The following is a 17489-nucleotide window of genomic DNA, read 5'->3' as shown; positions in this document are numbered from 1 at the left end:
CAGCTGGCCAGCAAGCAGGGTGGGACCTGGGTCTGTGCTGAAAGGTGTTTTTATGAATAGGATGGGCTGCCTCCTCAGCTAGGAGGGGAGGATGTTGTTTGTCTCTTGTTCTCAAAGGCACTGGGACACTGCAATAAGCAGGGAAACGGGCTTGGAGATAAGCAGCCAGCTCTTTGCCCTCTGGCCTGCAGCCATATATATTGAGTCTGTGTCAGCCTTTGGACTTTCTGGATGGCCTTTTGTTTTTTACAGGTAGAGGTAAACAGGGTCCATCCCAGGAAAAAGAGGAACCCGACAAGCTAGTTTGCAGCCGCCCTTGTCTTTCTGCCCTCAGGGACAGCCTTTCTCACCTCTCCTTCCCATCTATGAAAAGGAATCTGGTTCCATTCATTCTATGTTTGCTTTCGGCTCTAAACTTCTAGAATTCTGATGAGTTTTTCAGGGCCTTGGAAGGCCCCAGTGGACCCACAAAGGGGTTAGGATGAAGGCTCAGGGAAGATCATGAAACGCCTGAGCTCTCACAGCATGGCACGGTGGGTTCTGGGGCACAGCCCATCAGGCCAGCCTCAGGGAGGATGGGGAATGCTGGAGGGCCTGCCTCAGACCAACAGAGATGTCTGGGCTTGGAGCGGCCACTTGGCTTTTGTGCAGGCTGAAGGGAGCCTGGCACTTAGTGCTGCTTCTAATCCCCTTTGCCATCTTGTTGTGGAGATTGTCACTTATTCTCCCTTATTCTCACCCTCTGCTGCAGACACTCCTGACTGGGCTCCCTCATGAGTGGCCCACTTAGATCTGCTCTCTCCATTCTATTTACCACCCAGGTGCCAACATGTTATCACTCTGCTTCCCAGAGCTCCATGGCTTCTCCATGCTTTCGGGATCGGACTGCTCTGGTTGGCATTTTAGTCTTTCTGCCGCCTGGCTCTTCCTTGTCTCTCCCTTCATGCCCCACTTGGTCCTGCCTGGGGTCATAAGCCCCAAATGGGCTCCTTCATCTTTGTCTCTTAGAGGCCTGAGCAGCTCAAAGTCTCTGAGACTGTCCTGTAGCACTCCCCCAGCAAAATTCCCATATATTTGGGTGCGCTCACACATGTATGCCTTTTGTCTCCTTAGTAGAATGAACCCTTCTTTGGGACACTCAGCTTTATAGGCTTAGTGCCTGGTACAGAGACACTTTATTAACCTTGCAGATTCACTGGGCCTCAGCTTCCACGTCTGTAAGATGAGGGGATTGGGCCAGATGATCCCTAAGGACTCTATCCCTTCCAAATGCTCGTATCCCATTGCACGGGTACAGAACAGGACCAGGGAGAAGGGACGGGCAAAATGAATTTTTCTCCCTTAACATTGAGGAGGAAGTTATGGTCCAAAGAAGAGGGCGGGATCTGGTTCCTAAGTTTGTTAGCAGGAGAATGCAGCTTGCACAGGGCATGATATTAGAAGGAAAATGTTGTTTAAGAATGGGTGGGAGGGCAGTGAGAGGATGGGTAGAGGAAGCAGACTAAAGGGACTCTCCTAGGCAGCTGAGAATTCTGAGGATAAGGAAAAGGGGTTGTGAGAGTTTGTTAGTCATGATAGGAAAGTACCATTTGACTGGGACTCCTCCTCTAAGTGATCCTGGGCTGATACAGGGAAGTGTTCACATGTTTTTTTGCAAACACCGGAGAAGCAAAAGGAGTATGGCGATAATGAAAAGGCACTGGGTTCAAATTCTGGCCTTGCTGCTTACTTCCCTGGGGGACTTTGAGTGCACCTCCCAGCAGCTTTGATCCTCTGAGGCAGGGTCCCAGTAGGTGGCCTTTTTGAAGGCCTGCTAAATGACAAATCAGATCCTCAGGGACCTGAGAAAAGCAATCAGGCAGTGACTGGGGCTGGCAGAATTCACATTGGGTGCCTATTCCTTTATCTCTTCCCAAGGTGGCAGAGGATGCTGCCTAGTCAGATACTGTGTGTAACCTATGCTAGGCTTCTTATTGGACCAATAGCCCCCCAAAAAGCCAAGGGCTTCGGTCTGCCCACCCTTTACTTCTGCAAGAATCCATCCTTAGCCTGAAGCCTACCCTGAGCAGTGCTGCCTTTCTTGGGAGTAGAGACGCTGGGTGGAAATAGAGGCTCGTGACATGGTCCGATTGCCTCAGGTCCCAGTAGCTGTAGAGTCGGGGGCAGGAGGGTTCCCTGGTGGGGTGTATGCTGAGCCCCTGAGGAACCGTTCACTCTCCTGGGCCAGCTTAGCCCTTGCCACCCACCTGCACCCCACACCGAGCAGAAACTGCTCTTGTGAAAGGCTTTCAGTGCTGTTGTTGAAGGAAAGCGATTGCTTAAGGTGGGACCTTCCCGTCACAACTTAAACCCGTTTCCTGGATGGCTTTCCTAATTCTGCTGCTGACTCTTCTGTTGACAAGGCTGTGGTAAAATGGCACCCTTCAAGAAGTGCTGAACCTCAGCAAATAGCAAATCCCAGGGGGCATGGGAGTGGATGGGTCACCTTTGTCCTTAAATGGCTTTGCTTGTCTTCAGGCTTCTGAAAGGAAGCAGAGTCTGACCACTTGGCCACTTCCCTTCCTTTTGTGAAAACATGGGACTGGCCCCAAGGTAAGCATTTTTTATCCTGATACTAGTTGTTGATTGTGTTTCCCTTCCTTCTCGGCAGATCCAGGAGAAATTTAACAAAGCCAGGGAAGACATTCTCAAGAACCTGTCATTCCTGAAAGTGGACAATGAGTATGTGAAAAACCTGCCGGCTGAAGGTTTAAGCACATCTGACATCCTGGAGAGGCTCAAGGACTACAGCTCCCTGGGTACGAGTCTGTGTGTAAGCATGAGACCCACTTCCTCTAAATGACTACTCCCTATGTTCCCAAGTCAAAGAGAGCCGCAAAGCTGGAACCCATTAGTTTTTATTTGAGTTTCCTTTTTCTCAATGATTGGAGCAAATATTTCCAAGTTGCATTCTCCCCATCTGAATTGCATTTACATTTAGACTCCAATAACAAATAATTAGGATTTAAAATCTTATGGACCATTACAATTCACGTGGGCATGTGTAAAGTAGAATTTTTAAAAATTAATATAAAAATTAAAAATTAATCAGTATATTTCAAGAGTACCTGGTAGTATAGATTATAAAGTATAAAATTAGACACAGGCAAGCCTCCAAGTGCTTATGGTACTTAAAGTAGGGTTTGATGACTAAGAAATAAAAATGATTTTTTTAGTGGCATGGGACATGCTCCCCTTTTTGTACTTTCCCAAGCTATTTATTTCTTAGTGTTGTATTACTCTTACGAATGCCAACATAACCATACTCCCTGCTCCTCGTCTTCTTACCCCACATGCTCAAAGCAGGGCAGAAGAACGGGGGTCAGAACCTGAGCCACCTTGCTTGAAATATTACTGAATCTTAGTATAAAGATTGCCATTGCATAAAAGCAACATACTCTAGGAGGAAGTGAGCGAGCAGACTGGTCTTTGGCAGATTTATCATGAGCAGCACAGATCCTTCCATCCCTCTGCCAGGGTAGTCTTAACAATGAACACTGGCTGCTGAGGGGCCTTGTTTATTTGGGTGGCAGATGCTCTAGCTATGTGGACATGGACATTTTCCTATTACCTTTAACACCGTTATTGATATATCTCTGTTTTTGCATCCCCTCATTTCCAAATGTATCTCTCCTCCTTCTCCTAGCCAAAGAGCATCCCATATTAAAAACAACAACTACATCCACAAACAACAAAGGGGGAGGGTAAGCCTGACAGTCCATTGCACTGTAGTGAGCTGTAGCTCTTCTCCTCTACCAGAGGGAGGAAGGGAGGTATATTCTTCTGTCTTTGTAGGGCTTCCTGGGCCAAAATGATGCAGCCTTTAATGCTTCTTTTTGTCCTTTCTTTATATTGTTTTTGTCATTATGTCTACCCTTGTCTGAGTGCTACTGACTTCATTTTGCCTGGTCTAGCTCATGTACCTGTAATCACACTTTCTTAAAATGCAATAATATGTCACATTACATGTTTTAAAAAGAATTATTGATTGATTTCTAGAATGATCATAGTATAGCCATGCACCTACTTTTCACAGTCTCTCCAGGACAATTTCTGCCTTTTTTTACATTTTGTGTGTCTGGATGTGCTGTGAGACAGTTATCGGCTGGGACTGGCCCACATACATAGCCCTGTGCTCCCAGCCTGTTCAGAGGGAGATCCGATCTCAAACAACCAACTCACTCTGCTCTCCAAAGCTTCCAGGCATTTCCTCCATGGCAAGTTGAATGGCCTCATCTCAGCCTTTATCCTTCTTTGGCCTTTCTGTGGCATCGAAACTGCTGACTAACTTCTCCTGGATACCTGCTCTTCTAGTTCTTCTGGACACTTCTGTCTCTTGGCCCACTTTTCTGCCATGCCCACAATGTACTCAGGGCCCTGTTCTTGCCCTCTTCCCTTTTTTAAATCTTTCTCTCAGTGATCTCGTCAGCTCCTGTGGGTTCCATTGTCCTCTCTAACTGCCCCTTGGATATTTCAAACCCCAGATGTCCAAAACGGAACCTGTCATCATTCCACCCAAGCAACCCCCTTCTGAGTTCTCCATGACTGAGGGCACCACCATCCTGGCACCCACCCAGGCTCACAGCCTCACAGTCACCCTTGCTCTTTTCTCTGACCCCCCTCCCACACCCGGTCAGATACCACAACTCCTCATAGGCTTTCACAGTATCGTTCACACAGCCACCATCTTGGTTAAGGCCGGAATCTCCCTGCCCACAGATTCCAAAGGGACTTTCCTGAGTCACCTCCCTCAGTATATCCCAGGGGCTCTCTTTTGCCTTGAGGATCAATAACCCTTCTGTTTGATGACCATGCTCTTTCCAGCCTGGCTCCTTCCCTGGCCCCCTCCCCTTCTGGGAACCAAAGCTCCTGCTCAGCCTACTGTTTCCTGGACCAGACATTCTATCACCCGTCTCCATGCCTTTGTCCCAGGGCTCCAGTGCTCACAATGCCCCCTCCTCTTATCTACTTTTGGACTTCCTCGGCTCTTGTACAGCCCATAGGATGTGTTTAGTTGCACTTGAGTGTGTGCGTTTTGTTGTCTTCATTAGAGCTCCAGCTCCTTGAGAGTAAGGACCATTTCTTCTCTGTCTCTTCGTGCCTAGCCCTTGGCCTGGCACACAAGTGCTTTATTAACACCAATTGGTTGATGGCTTTCTATTGAAATAGTTTGTTTTTGTGCAGTGTAGACCTACCATTCAGTTCACAGCTGTTCTTTCCTCATACTAGGCTAGGTTTCTTCTGGGATAGGTTTTTTTTTCTTCCTGACTTTTATTGGAATCAAACCCACTTCCCTTATGTGTTTATAAATGCTTGATGAGGTGCCCAATGAATTAACTTGTGGTTGGGGGCTTCTTCTTTCAGGAAATTCGCACTGGGAAGAAGGGAAAGTCTCTGGGACAGTGTACGGTGGTGATGAAAAACTCACTGAGCTTCTTGTCAAGGTAAATGATGTCTATGTCAGGGGAAATATTAGCACATCAAATGTTGTGGGCCGTGTATCCCATTTCAAAGAGAACAGAACTGGGAGAGATTCACCACTGAGCTCCTAAGTCCTGAGAAGTCTTTGTCAGAGTTAACAGTGATCAGGTTAGTGATTGGTAGCTTAGAAAGGAAGAAGGGCTTAATTATATGATGGCATCGATGGATATCAGGGAGTGGAGGGGCATGTTTTGTGTTGCTGATGAGCTTGAAAGTGAGTAGTTTGAAGAAGACTGAAAAGGTGTGAAAGCCCAGCTTCATTTTCCTTAGATTCTGTTTTACACAAGTTGGAAAACAGTTGCTTCAGGATGAATTCCCCTTCTTTGCACGGTGCTTCGGGAGCCTCGTGGAGTAACCAGATGGATGCTCAGGCCTGCCCAGCCGTCCTGTGACAGAGTCAACATCCTTCCAGAAATGGTCCCCTTTTGCCTTTTGTGCTGAGTTGCATTTCTTTACAGGTTTATGGAGACTTTGCATGGAGCAACCCATTGCACCCAGATGTCTTTCCAGGGATTCGGAAGATGGAGGCAGAGATTGTGAGGATAGCTTGCAACCTCTTTAATGGTGGACCAGAGGCTTGTGGCAGCGTAAGTAACTGCCCATCTTGACTTGGTGTCCAAGGCCAGCATGGATTTCCTTTTAGGATTTGCTCAGAGAAGTTACTTTGGCATTAGGGGTGGAGGGCAGGGTATCCCTCACCCTGAGAAGGATGCCTCGGTATTGTGTGGCTTCCCCATCTCTGGGCAGAAGCAGCGTGGAGAATGGGCTGCCCTTGAGATCGGGAGACTGGAGAAGGACTTCTGGCTGGCTCATGAACTTTATGGATCTAGATGCACCCTCTAATTCTCTCTGTTTCCCTACCTCCCTTTCCAGCTGGGGTGAGGAAAGCCCTTTGGAAGCCTCAAGGCCCCATTTCTTTCCAGTGATGCTTTCCTCTGATGCTGATGTGGTTAGACCACGCCCCTTCCAGCTAATCCAGTTCAGAACCCTGAGTAGGAAAATGCCCAGTGAGCCTCCCCGAGACTTTCCTAAGCATCCACACTGAATGTTTAATTTTTGAGGAGATGCTCTTATCTTCCTGGGTTCTTGCTGTCCTGGAGACAAAAGAGTGAAGCAGTGAATTTCTTGTCAGAGCCCCCAGGTTATTCAAGGGTAGAGTAAGCTTTTTGAAGGCAGGATTATTTTTTCTTGTTATTTCCAGCTCCTAATACAGTTATTTTGTCCCTGGGAGACACTTGAGAAATAAAAATGTGTTGTATTGTATTGTATTCATTCCAGTTCATCTTTTTTTTTTTTTTTAATCCAGCCTTAGGACTTTAATTTTTTTCCTTAAAACTGATTTTTAAAATCTTACTTTTAAAAAATGACATACAGGTTTTTTTAGGAAAAGAACAAACATTCCAGGCTAAAAACTTTCTTATGAGGAGTTTATTCATGGCTTTGGTCTTAGTGTGATAGCATGAATTTCTGAGCTTAGAAAAATGCCTCCAAACCAGTGACTGTGTTTGGTAAAGACGGTTTTTGTTTTCCCCACTTTCCCCCAGCTCTATTCTCTGTACCACAGGATAAGGAGAGGCCATTCTTGGGGCTTTCTGTTCAGGGTGGGGGTCCTAGGAGAAGTGAGGACCTTCCTCAGAATTGGCAGTTAACTTGGTCTCTGACACTCCCTCCATCTGCTCCTCTATTCTCTGCAGGAGTGGAGGAGGACAGTGGTCCTCAAACTTCTTAAATAGGGGCCAGTTCACTGTCCCTCAGACTGTGGGAGGGCCGGACTATAGTAAAAACAAAACCTCACCCTCTGTCTCCGCCCCTCAGCCCATTTGCCATAACCCCGCAGGCTGCCCATAGCCATAGTTTGAGAATCCCTGTCCCAGGGCTTTCCTGTCTAGAGGGTTGGATGTCTACATCTCTGCTTGGCTTCTACCCAGGTCTCTCCCGGTCTCCTCTGCCCCTCCAGTCCCACCACTTTCCAGCTTCCCGTTGTGGGTTATCTTGCCCTGATAGAGCGTAAGGTCTTTGAGAACAGGGACTGTCTTCTGCTTCATTGTATCTCCAATGCCTAGGGGATGGGCCTGGTACCTAGTAAGGAGCTTAATGTTTATTGAATTGAATTTTCCAGATTGCTTTACTTATTGCTATTTTTTTCAAGTTCCTTCTAATTATATATAATATATATTTTTTAATTTTATAATTATAAATTTTTTGACAGTATATATGCATGAGTAATTTTTTTTGTAACATTATCCCTTGTATTCATTTTTCCAAATTTTCCCCTCCCTCTCTCAACTCCCTCCCCTTGATGACAGGCAATCCCATACATTTTATATGTGTTACTGTATAACCTAGATACAATATATGTGTGTAAATCCAATTTTCTTGTTGCACATTAAGTATTAGATTCCGAAGGTATAAGTAACCTGGGTAGATAGACAGTAGTGCTAACAGTTTACATTCACTTCCCAGTGTTCCTTCTCTGGGTGTACTTGTTTCTGTCCATCATTGATCAACTGGAAATGAGTTGGATCTTCTTTATGTTGAAGATATCCACTTCCATCAGAATACATCTTCATACAGCATTGAAGTGTACAGAGATCTTCTGGTTCTATTCATTTCACTCAGCATCAGTTGATGTAAGTCTCTCCAAGCCTCTCTGTATTCCTCCTGCTGGTCATTTCTTACAGAACAATAATATTCCATAACCTTCATATACCATAATTTACCCAACCATTCTCCATTTGATGGACATCCATTCATCTTCCAGTTTCTAGCCACTACAAAAAGGTCTGCCACAAACATTTTGGCACATACAGGTCCCTTTCCCCTCTTTAGTATTTCTTTGGGATATAAGCCCAGCTTATTGCTATTTTTAAGTCTAACTTTAAACTGCATGAATTGGCTATGAGAGGACGTTTCAGGCTTAGTTTTATGTGGAGTCACTGCCTCTCTTCTTACCTCACAGCAAAAACCCTGTGTTGTCATGTTGAACTGTACCTTAGTGATGGTTGTCAGTAATGAAGGTAAATATATGCACATTTTCCAAAGACTTTATTTTAGGAACATGAACAAGAATTTTGTTCACTTTATAGGGTTGGAACTATGAACATTCTGTATTTGGATTTATTATTATTATTCAGAGGAATATGATACTATATAGATATTCACATATGCTATAGGAAGGAAGGAAGTGAGCAGTTATTAAGTGCTTACTATGTCTTGGGCACTGAATTATTCAATATTATCTCATTTGATCCTCATGACAGTCCTGGGAAGAAAGTGTTCTTATTCCCATTTTATAGTTGAGGAAATTGAGGTTAACTGACTTTGAGGGTCCTACAGCTAGGAAGTATCTGAAGTCACACTTTAACTTGGATCTTCTTGGTTCCTATCCACTCCACCTCGCTGCCTCTGTAGGCAAATAATGTTTGTGTGAGAAACAATAGAAGGAAATTTCTCTTGACACCTTCTTGCATCTAGGGATCATAGGGATCATTTGAAAAATTTAAGGTATAGTCTAGAGACAAATTGAAGGAGTATTTTTCTGTTCAGCTGGAGAAACTGAGACAAGCTTAGTGGGTTACTTAAAACCTGTAAGTTTTCTCTTGACTGAGTTTTCAGTTGAAGCAGAGCTGTGTGTAAAAGCTCCATCTCTAGGGGTGCAGATTATGGCCTCTCCTGGCCCCCTCCTCCATAACTCACCCATGTCCTCCGAACCAAGACCAAGGGCCACATGCTCTCTTGGGGACCTCCTGCGGCTTTCTCACACCAGCCTCCCTGTGCTCTATTGCTCTGGAGGTGACTCTTTAGTTCTTTGGCCACGGAGGTTCTCCCTCCTTATTTTCATAGGGATTTTCTAGAGATGAGTAAGTAGGGTTGATATGTTTCTGTGCCCTTTTCCTCAGGAATATTAATACCCATGTTTCTTCCTCAAGAGTTTATCATCCCCCCCCTCCCAATTACTCCTTTGGCATAAGGACATAACTTCGGCCTCAAGCCCGAACCTTCGTGTCCTTTTGGTCTGGTCCCACTGTCCTTCCTGCCTTGAGTGTTCCTCCTACTTCCTCATACCATAAAACAGTACAAAGATGGTGACTCCACTGCCCTTGTGGGAGAAAATAACTCTTTATAGCAATGTCACAGGTATTTTTCATTTATCGTTTTTTTTCCTGCCCTACTTATTTCATCCTTAAATATATTCTCAAGATCATTGGGTTTCTTGGCATGCTTTCTTATAAACTTATTTTCCCCTCTACTGTTTCTCACTATTTTATAAGCTGCTAATATAAATAATTTTTCATCATCTTCCTTCTTCAGCTGATTTAAAAATGATTTTCTCTTCTAAATTTGTGCTGCCCTTGGTTGTCATGTCTTTGCTGGGTCAGGGAAGAGTATTTACTGGATGAAATAGTTTCTAGACTCTTGGCTTCCTGGTTATGATTAAATCGTTTTAATTCTCTAAAGATTTCTCAGCTCTTTTCTGGCTCTAACTCTCCGATTCTGTGTCTTTAGGAAATGACTGCCGGCAGCTTTAGTGTGTTTTCTTTCATTTCCCATTTTTCATGCGTGCTGCTGCTTATTTTTTGAATCTTCTTTTAGGTTACAGTGGCAGGAAATGAACTAGCATTTCATGTAGTATTGTGTCTGGGGCCAGTAATCGCTGTACTTCAGTGTGTAGGAACACTTGATTTCTCTGATAAGCACATGGCTCATCACCAGACCAAATGAGCTTGCAGGGACCTGTTGATGTTCATGTGGCCCTCACTTCTAAAGAGGGGGCTTCTTCCTCCCAGCTGGCAGGGTGCAGTTTCTGGTCTTAAGAGCTTAAGAACTAGCTGTACCTCGTGGTGGGAATTTCTGAACGTACTTGTTGTTTTAAATTCCCTTGCCAGTGTTTGGGGCCTGCCAGCCGTGGGCAAATCACGCTGTTAGAAATCAGTCAAGAAGAAAAGATGTTTCGGATTAGATAGCAAAACAAGACTTTTGTACTGAGGCGATCCAGGGACCAGATGACACATGCGAATTTTATGTTTGAGACTATTGGTTCTAGTGGGTTTTTTTTTTTTTTCTTGTAACCAGAGGAAACTAACATTAGCAGTGCTTGTAGATGAGCCTGGCAGTTTTGTAGGTGGGGCTCTTTGCCCTTCTAATACTTCAAAGCGAAGTGACCAGCTGGAACTCTGTGCGTCTGCATTTTGTGCCGGTTTGTAGCTGGGGAGGGGGAGACATAGGCGGTGGGGGGGGGGTTGGCTTTGAATGAGCAATGACCTTTACCCCAATAGTGCACTCAGTTGTGCAGTCTGTCCCTGAGCCACGCTGGAGGAGCTTCTGTGTGAGGGATTCTTGATTCTCAAAACCTGCGGCATGAGGGTGATGAGACACAAGTGGCCAGGGCGTCTCTCCTCTGAACCTTGCCGCCTTTCACAGCTGCTCCCCTTGTCTCATCCTGCCCCTTCTCATCCCCCTCTCCAGGCCTCTTCCTGATCGCCTCTCACCTGTCTTTCCTCTGTAGGATGAGCCTTTTGGGGAATGCCATGGCCGGTGACTAGGGGAGTCAGTCAGTCTGGACTCACTTTGTGTCAGTGTCCTTGCTGTTTGTCCACAACAAAGGGTGATGCTGTGACATGCAAATGAGATGGACTTAAGTGAAGGCAGCCTTATTTTGTCCTTTGGAGCTACTGAGTCTGGAGACCTACAGATTAGGACAAATGGGGACGGCTCTAGGTGCAGTGGGAGGCCGTGGCCTTTTAAACCAAGGTCTTTAACTGGTTGTCAGCTTGATTGAGAATGTCCAATCAGAGATTTAGCCTGGTCCAAAAAACAACCAGCCTAGTTGGTTGGTGTCCTGGAGACCCTTGGGAAGTTATAATTCTTGATTCAGAGTACTCAGGGTCAGAAAGTTCAGATGGAGCCAAATAGTCATAATCAGCATGAAGAAAGGGGGTGAGGATTGATTAAGAGGTCCTTACAGTATCAGGGAGAAAAGAGGCTCTGAGAAATGCTCTGGTGGATGGAAGAGCAGATGCTTAGCAGTGAGCATGGGCTTTGTGTTCTCCAGCCTCAGTGGGGCATTTATTGTTACACAGAATTCCCTTTCTTAATCATTAATGATTCACTTTTGAGCTCTCTGCATTGGTGCTTCCAAACTTTCTTTTATTGAGTCCCCACAGTCACTTTTGTGTTGTTTTTTTTTTTTTTTTCAGCAGATGGTCTTGCTTCTTACTTTACTCAAGAATTGAAAATATCCATTATCAGCTCCCTCTTTTACCCTAATCACTTTATTTTTTTATTTTGCTTTGTTTTTACATCTGATTTCTAAATGGATTCCTCCAATACTCAATAGCCTTTTTTCCTAGAAGTCTTCTCCTCTGCTCCTTTGTCCCATTCCCTCCTTCTCACCACAGCTAGCTCCTCTCTCTGCTTAACTTTGGAGATTGTCTCAGTCATATTCCCTTCTCATCTTCTGTCTCCCTATCTCTTGGTTTCTTCCTGGCTCTCGCCTCCTTGTGTATTCTGGTGCTGATCTCTCCAGTCCACTGAGCATGCTCTCTCCAGGATTAGGAGTTATTAAACTGTTTAATATGTGTGTATTAAGATTAAACCCAAACTTGGGTTTTGTGGCTCCCCTTTCCTCTGTGATGGTTTCTTCCCTGCGTTCATTGCTCATTTAGGATGATGTTCTCTCCTTGTTCTCTTCCTATCTGACCGTCTCCTTCTTTTTCCTCCTTGCCTGTTGCTCATATGTTACTGATTTTCCTGCATCCCAGAGGATGACTCGGTGAGCCTGCTTGCTTTCCCTTCCACTGGACATTCCGTCTCCCATCTCCACTTTCCCCCGGCTGCTCCCAGTGCCTGGAATGCCCTCCCTCTGCTTCATGGAGGCTCTTCAAGATTCATTGCAAATTCCACTTGCTACATGAAACCGTTTTTCCTCAACTTCTCTTGCCCTCCCTTCCTTAATTCCCTTGTATTTATTCTGAATGAATGATGAATCTTAGAATTCATCACCTTGTTATGGTACCTGCTTCCAATGACTCTCTTCCAAAGCTCTGTCCTGGGCCTTTCTCTCTAGATTTTCTAGGTAATCCCATCTGAGCTGATAGATTCAGTTAATCATTGCTATGTAGCTGACTGCCACATCTATATAGCCAGCCTTAATTTGTCTCTTATGCACTGGCTCATGTCTGTAACTTCATGCTGAACATCTCAGCATATAGAAGCCTCACATTCAGCGCACCTAAAAATGATGTTTTTATCCCCACTTTTCTTCTTGAAACTCTGGTTTATAAACTCAGAATCATCCTTGACTCTTACAACTTACCTCTTTACCTCAAAGCCTTTTAATTCTACTCTTATAACCTCTTATAGACCTTCCTTCTCTTCAATTTACAAGGTTATGACTTAATTTGGGTCTTAGTTCCCTAACTCTTAGACCATTGTAAGAGGAGCTACACGATATTGCACCTGGTATCTTCCCTTTCTCATCTATTTCCCCTATAGCTCCCAAAATTCCTAACACAGAGTTAGTCATGACAGCTATTCCTTGCTCAGAAACCTTCAAGGTGTCTCTGGTACTTCTAGGAAGGCAAAGTCCTCATCTTGGTGTCCAAGGCCCTTGATGTTCTGGTTTCAGGTTGGAGTGAAAGCCCTCCTTTAACATTAAACATATCATCACATGTTAGTAACTGTACCATTTGTAATTGTTATTTTGGTAAATTCATAACAACAAACTAATATGAATTAAGTAATTTGCATTTAATAGCTTTAATGGTGTCTAAATACATTTAAAAACTAGTTTTTAAATGTGAGCATATGTACATGTATGTGTACAGGAAACTTTTGGTATAGAAGGCATGTTTCATCCTGCCTCGGTGGCATGTCAGTGCTACATGAGGAGTTTATCTCTTGGCACACATGCCGGTTTGAGCTCCTAGTTTAGAGTTTTCTTTTTATAGGACCACGTTGGACATGTGATCCTGGTGACTAGTGATTTGGGGAAGTAGTTTTGCTTAGCTCATGGTTTAGACCTTTGTACAAAGATTGAATCAGAGGAGGCAGAGAAGGGGCTGGTGCTTCACTCATCCTCTTGTTTCTTCAGAACTGACTCCTGAAATGACATTCTGAGATTCCACCTGACCATAGGCTACACCCTGGGGCCTTGCCACAAGGACTAGGGGCCTTATCTCTGACTCTATTTACAAATACTTTGTTTTCTTTTGATTTAGGCAGTCAAGGGAACTCTCCTAGTTAAGGGTAAGAGAGCCACATGTCTTACAAGGACTTTCCAAGTGCCAATGGCTAGTTTCTCTCTGGAAGGCCTTCAGAATAGCTCTTTACCCTGGCAACTTGGTAGGGTTACCTTCTCTGGAATCCAATCAGATCCACCGACTACCCCAATTTCACTGAAGCCGAGGGCGCCGAGTTTTCCATCAATGCATAAAAGAAGTTGTTTCTATTAACATATGTTGTGTAACACATGGATAAGCTATATCATCTGTGCATATTTGACACAATCTGAAAAAAAAGTATGCTTAGAAATTGTATATCCCCCAAATATCTGCCAAACAGATTGGGGTTTCACTCTGGGGTCCTGGCAACAGAGGGCTCATGCTTGTGAACTTTCTATCAGCATTGCTCCATTGAAGATCAAGGAATCTCTTTACCTTTAGGTTAGAGAGTCATTTCTTTGGAATGGTTGGCAGCAATACTGGCTGGAATCCAGGGAATTCTTGAAATGAGCTCCGAGTCAAGTTCTCTCCAGTCTATTTATGGCAGAATTACAGAGAAATATTTAGGGTCCTTCATTACCATGACTACTTCTGTAGTCCCTTCTCTCGCTTCAACTCAAGCTGGGTATTCTGTGTCATCTGGAACACCAGCATCCAAGGGATCATTTTTCTAATATTTATCAGAAGTTACTAAGAGTTTCCCATATTTTTTTTTTAAATTTAAGCAGGATCTTCTTAGGTTGGTTTCCGCTGCAGCATGCCTGCTTGTCACTATCCATACATTTTTAAATACATGCTTGCATCCACACAAGTACATAGTCCGTACAGGTGTGTCTTTAGAATAATGATCCACTTTCTTGTTGCCACTTAATAGTAATAAAACTTTTTTTTGCAGCACCCTGTGAAATGTTTATTGCAGATTATCCATGTTTTACAGATGAGGAAACGGCTCAGAGAGGGGCACATCAGAGTGATTGGCTCTGGCTACAGAGCTGGTGCTCACATGAGCCAGGTTTTTAACCCAGAGCTCCTGATCCCTTCAGTCCAATGTTCTTTCTGCTCTATAGGGGAAGGTGGGAACATGACTGAATTTGGGTTTGGTTTATTAGTCATTTCTAGCCTCAATATGAGAAGAAAGAATCTTTTTTCAGGCAGGTATAAGCTATTGAAAAATAAAAGTAAGAATCGCCATCTCGGTGGCCTTTGCCTCTTGTGGGAAGGTTATCTTTGGCTGATAGACATCTGCCGGTTCTACAGGGCACAACAGCCAATGCGTTCTGGAAGCTCCTTCCAGTGGACTCCTGGCTAATATCTCCTCTTCCTTTTAGGTGACTTCAGGGGGTACAGAGAGCATCCTGATGGCCTGCAAAGCCTATCGAGACCTAGCTTATGAAAAGGGCATCAAATATCCAGAAATGTATGTATTTGCTTCTTAGCTTTGATACATTTCCCCTGTTAGAGTGCCAGGTGGCGAGAACCCCTAAGTAGGCTCACTGAGCTCTTCTGATACCCAGGACCATTCTCATCCTCAAGCCAGGGAACAGGCCAGCCAGGTACCCAACCTGACTCAAAATTCTTTAGAGTTCCCTGCCATGTTGTATATACCCAAGGCTCTTATGGGTCTAGATCTCACCCATAAAATGGCAAGAGGAGTTTTTTGGGAAGTTTGATTCCTTATTTGATTATAAGCTTTCAGTTCTTTGAGGAAAGCTTTTTTTTTTTTTTTTTTTTTTTTTTCTTGTTTTGCCTCAGGACAGGCGGCCCTGGTTTAACTCCACAACAATCCATCCTTTTGTCTCTGGTCTTTCTTAGAGCCTTGACCTGCTGCCACCCAGTGGATTGACCTTTTTTAGCATTTATTTTTCCCCACTTGCTATCTGAAGCAGGACCAGTTACCATGATTCCCCCTCACCAGTGGTACTTGAGCATCAGTTGGTGCTGTCCCTTCCCTTCACTGGGTGTGTGTACATCTTTTGGCCTTGGATGTCTAAGAGTCACAGCTTGGTGACTTGTACTAAGGGAAACTCATGGTTGTTTCTAAGATAGGAGATGATGAGATTTAATTTAGCTAAGTTTGAAAAATACCTGAACTTGACTGGTTTCCTCTGTTAATACTATTTGAAATTGATCCCATTAACAAAAAGGAGACTAATTTCTCATTTCAATTTTTATTAGACTTATGTTCATGGATCAGCTATGATGGGTTTACTTTCTAGTCCTTTTAATAGTATCACTTGAGTGTTATTTCCAGAATAATGAGGAAGGGGATTTAAAAAGAAAAATAGATTGATTTCTAATTGTTTACGATGGTCATTACTTCTGTTTGTCAGTTCACTCTCTTCCCTTGGCTTTGCATTGACTTAATTTTTCTTGCCCCCTTCAATGCAGAGGAGAGAGTTCTGGACTTGGAGTCAAGAAAACCTGGATTTTTTCTTCCTGCCCCATACCTTTACTAGTTGTGTTCCTCTGGGCAAATCCTTGATCCTTCCTGGGCCTCACTTGCTTCATCTGAAAATGAAGAGTTTGACCTTGACCTCTGGACTTCCGTCCAGTTCTAAACATTTCCTTCTGCCTTCCAGTGTGGCCCCAGTCAGCGTCCATGCTGCCTTTGAGAAGGCGGCCCATTATTTTGGGATGAAGTTGGTCCGTGTTCCATTGAATAAGAAAATGGAGGTGAATGTCAAGGTAAGCATCCTTGTCAGAGCTCTTTGTTTCCATTTTGCCTTGGATCGCATCCATGTGGCTCATTTTATTCACTGTCACACGCAAATGAGAAGTGGTGGGTTATGGGGGATAGCATCCTCAAGGACCTGGGTTCGAGTCCTTGTGACCAGGCTGGCTTGGATTCAGGTCCAGTTCTCCACCCTCTCCCTGTTGGAATAGGCCCCCCCCATATTTTTTTTTTTTTCAGTGATCATAGCTATGAGCCATCTCACAGACTCAGATGAGTCTCCTCATGGAGGAAATTCTTAGTGGGGAGTGCAGAGCCAGGGCTGCCGGTCTCAGAGAGGCCCAGGATTTGGAGGGCAGCATGCCTGAGACATCTGCCTATCAGCCGATGCACTCTCCTCCAGGAAGAGGAGCGGCAGCTGAGGGCAGGGAGTGGGAGCAGGAATGGGGGGTTCTGGAGCTTTCGGCCCTTGAGTAGGTCTGCTTACCTTTCCTGCTTCTCCTCAAACTTCCAGGCAATGAGAAGAGCCATTTCCAGAAACACTGCAATGCTTGTCTGCTCCACACCTCAGTTTCCCCATGGCGTGATAGATCCTGTGCCTGAAGTGGCCAAGGTATGGTGGGAACAAGGGGCTGTTCGAAGTGATGTGGAGGGTCTTCAGGGGGACTGAAGTCACCTTGATTGGATATGATGGAGAAAAGGATTGAACAAATACCAGAGGGATGTGACCTCTGGGGAGCTGGCTTTACATTCTAGAAAGCCCCTGGTGGGGAGGGGGCCTGGCAGCCTTTTGGGGAAGGTGGGCGGGTGAGGGGTTCCATCCTGGTCACGTGAAGCATCCCTTCTTCCTCATTTTCCAAGGTGGCGAGACCTTTAGTTCTATGCCAAGCCAGAGCTGCTCTGTTCCTGCCAAAAACGTACCAGGGACATGCTTGTATTTTGCTGTTTTAATTAAGCATTGTGTTGGATTTGGCTTCTGGTGAGTGGAGCATCAAGAAGAAGTCTAGCCTGCCTCCCTCCCTTCCCCCAGATAAGGAAAGCAACCAAGCTGAGTTCTGATCTCCCATTGGGAAGTC

General features: G+C 44.7%; 1 protein-coding gene across 7 annotated transcripts in view; it reads left to right on the top strand.

Annotated features, from left to right (window-relative positions):
* The window catches only part of SGPL1 (sphingosine-1-phosphate lyase 1), a 69862-nt gene that overhangs the window by 39752 nt on the left and 12621 nt on the right, over nucleotides 1–17489 (top strand). For all 7 annotated transcript variants that reach the window (XM_074296911.1, XM_074296915.1, XM_074296912.1 and 4 more), the window contains 6 exons: nucleotides 2651–2798; nucleotides 5404–5483; nucleotides 5979–6107; nucleotides 15071–15159; nucleotides 16322–16427; nucleotides 16928–17026. In XM_074296911.1, coding sequence (XP_074153012.1) covers nucleotides 2651–2798; nucleotides 5404–5483; nucleotides 5979–6107; nucleotides 15071–15159; nucleotides 16322–16427; nucleotides 16928–17026 — 651 coding nt within the window. The remainder of the gene's footprint in view (nucleotides 1–2650; nucleotides 2799–5403; nucleotides 5484–5978; nucleotides 6108–15070; nucleotides 15160–16321; nucleotides 16428–16927; nucleotides 17027–17489) is intronic.

The sequence above is a fragment of the Sminthopsis crassicaudata genome, chromosome 2 (assembly GCF_048593235.1).
Source record: "Sminthopsis crassicaudata isolate SCR6 chromosome 2, ASM4859323v1, whole genome shotgun sequence".
NCBI classification, from domain to species: Eukaryota; Metazoa; Chordata; class Mammalia; order Dasyuromorphia; family Dasyuridae; genus Sminthopsis; species Sminthopsis crassicaudata.
Note: the sequence above shows the minus strand (reverse complement) of the source record. Positions and strands in the feature narration are given on the sequence as shown.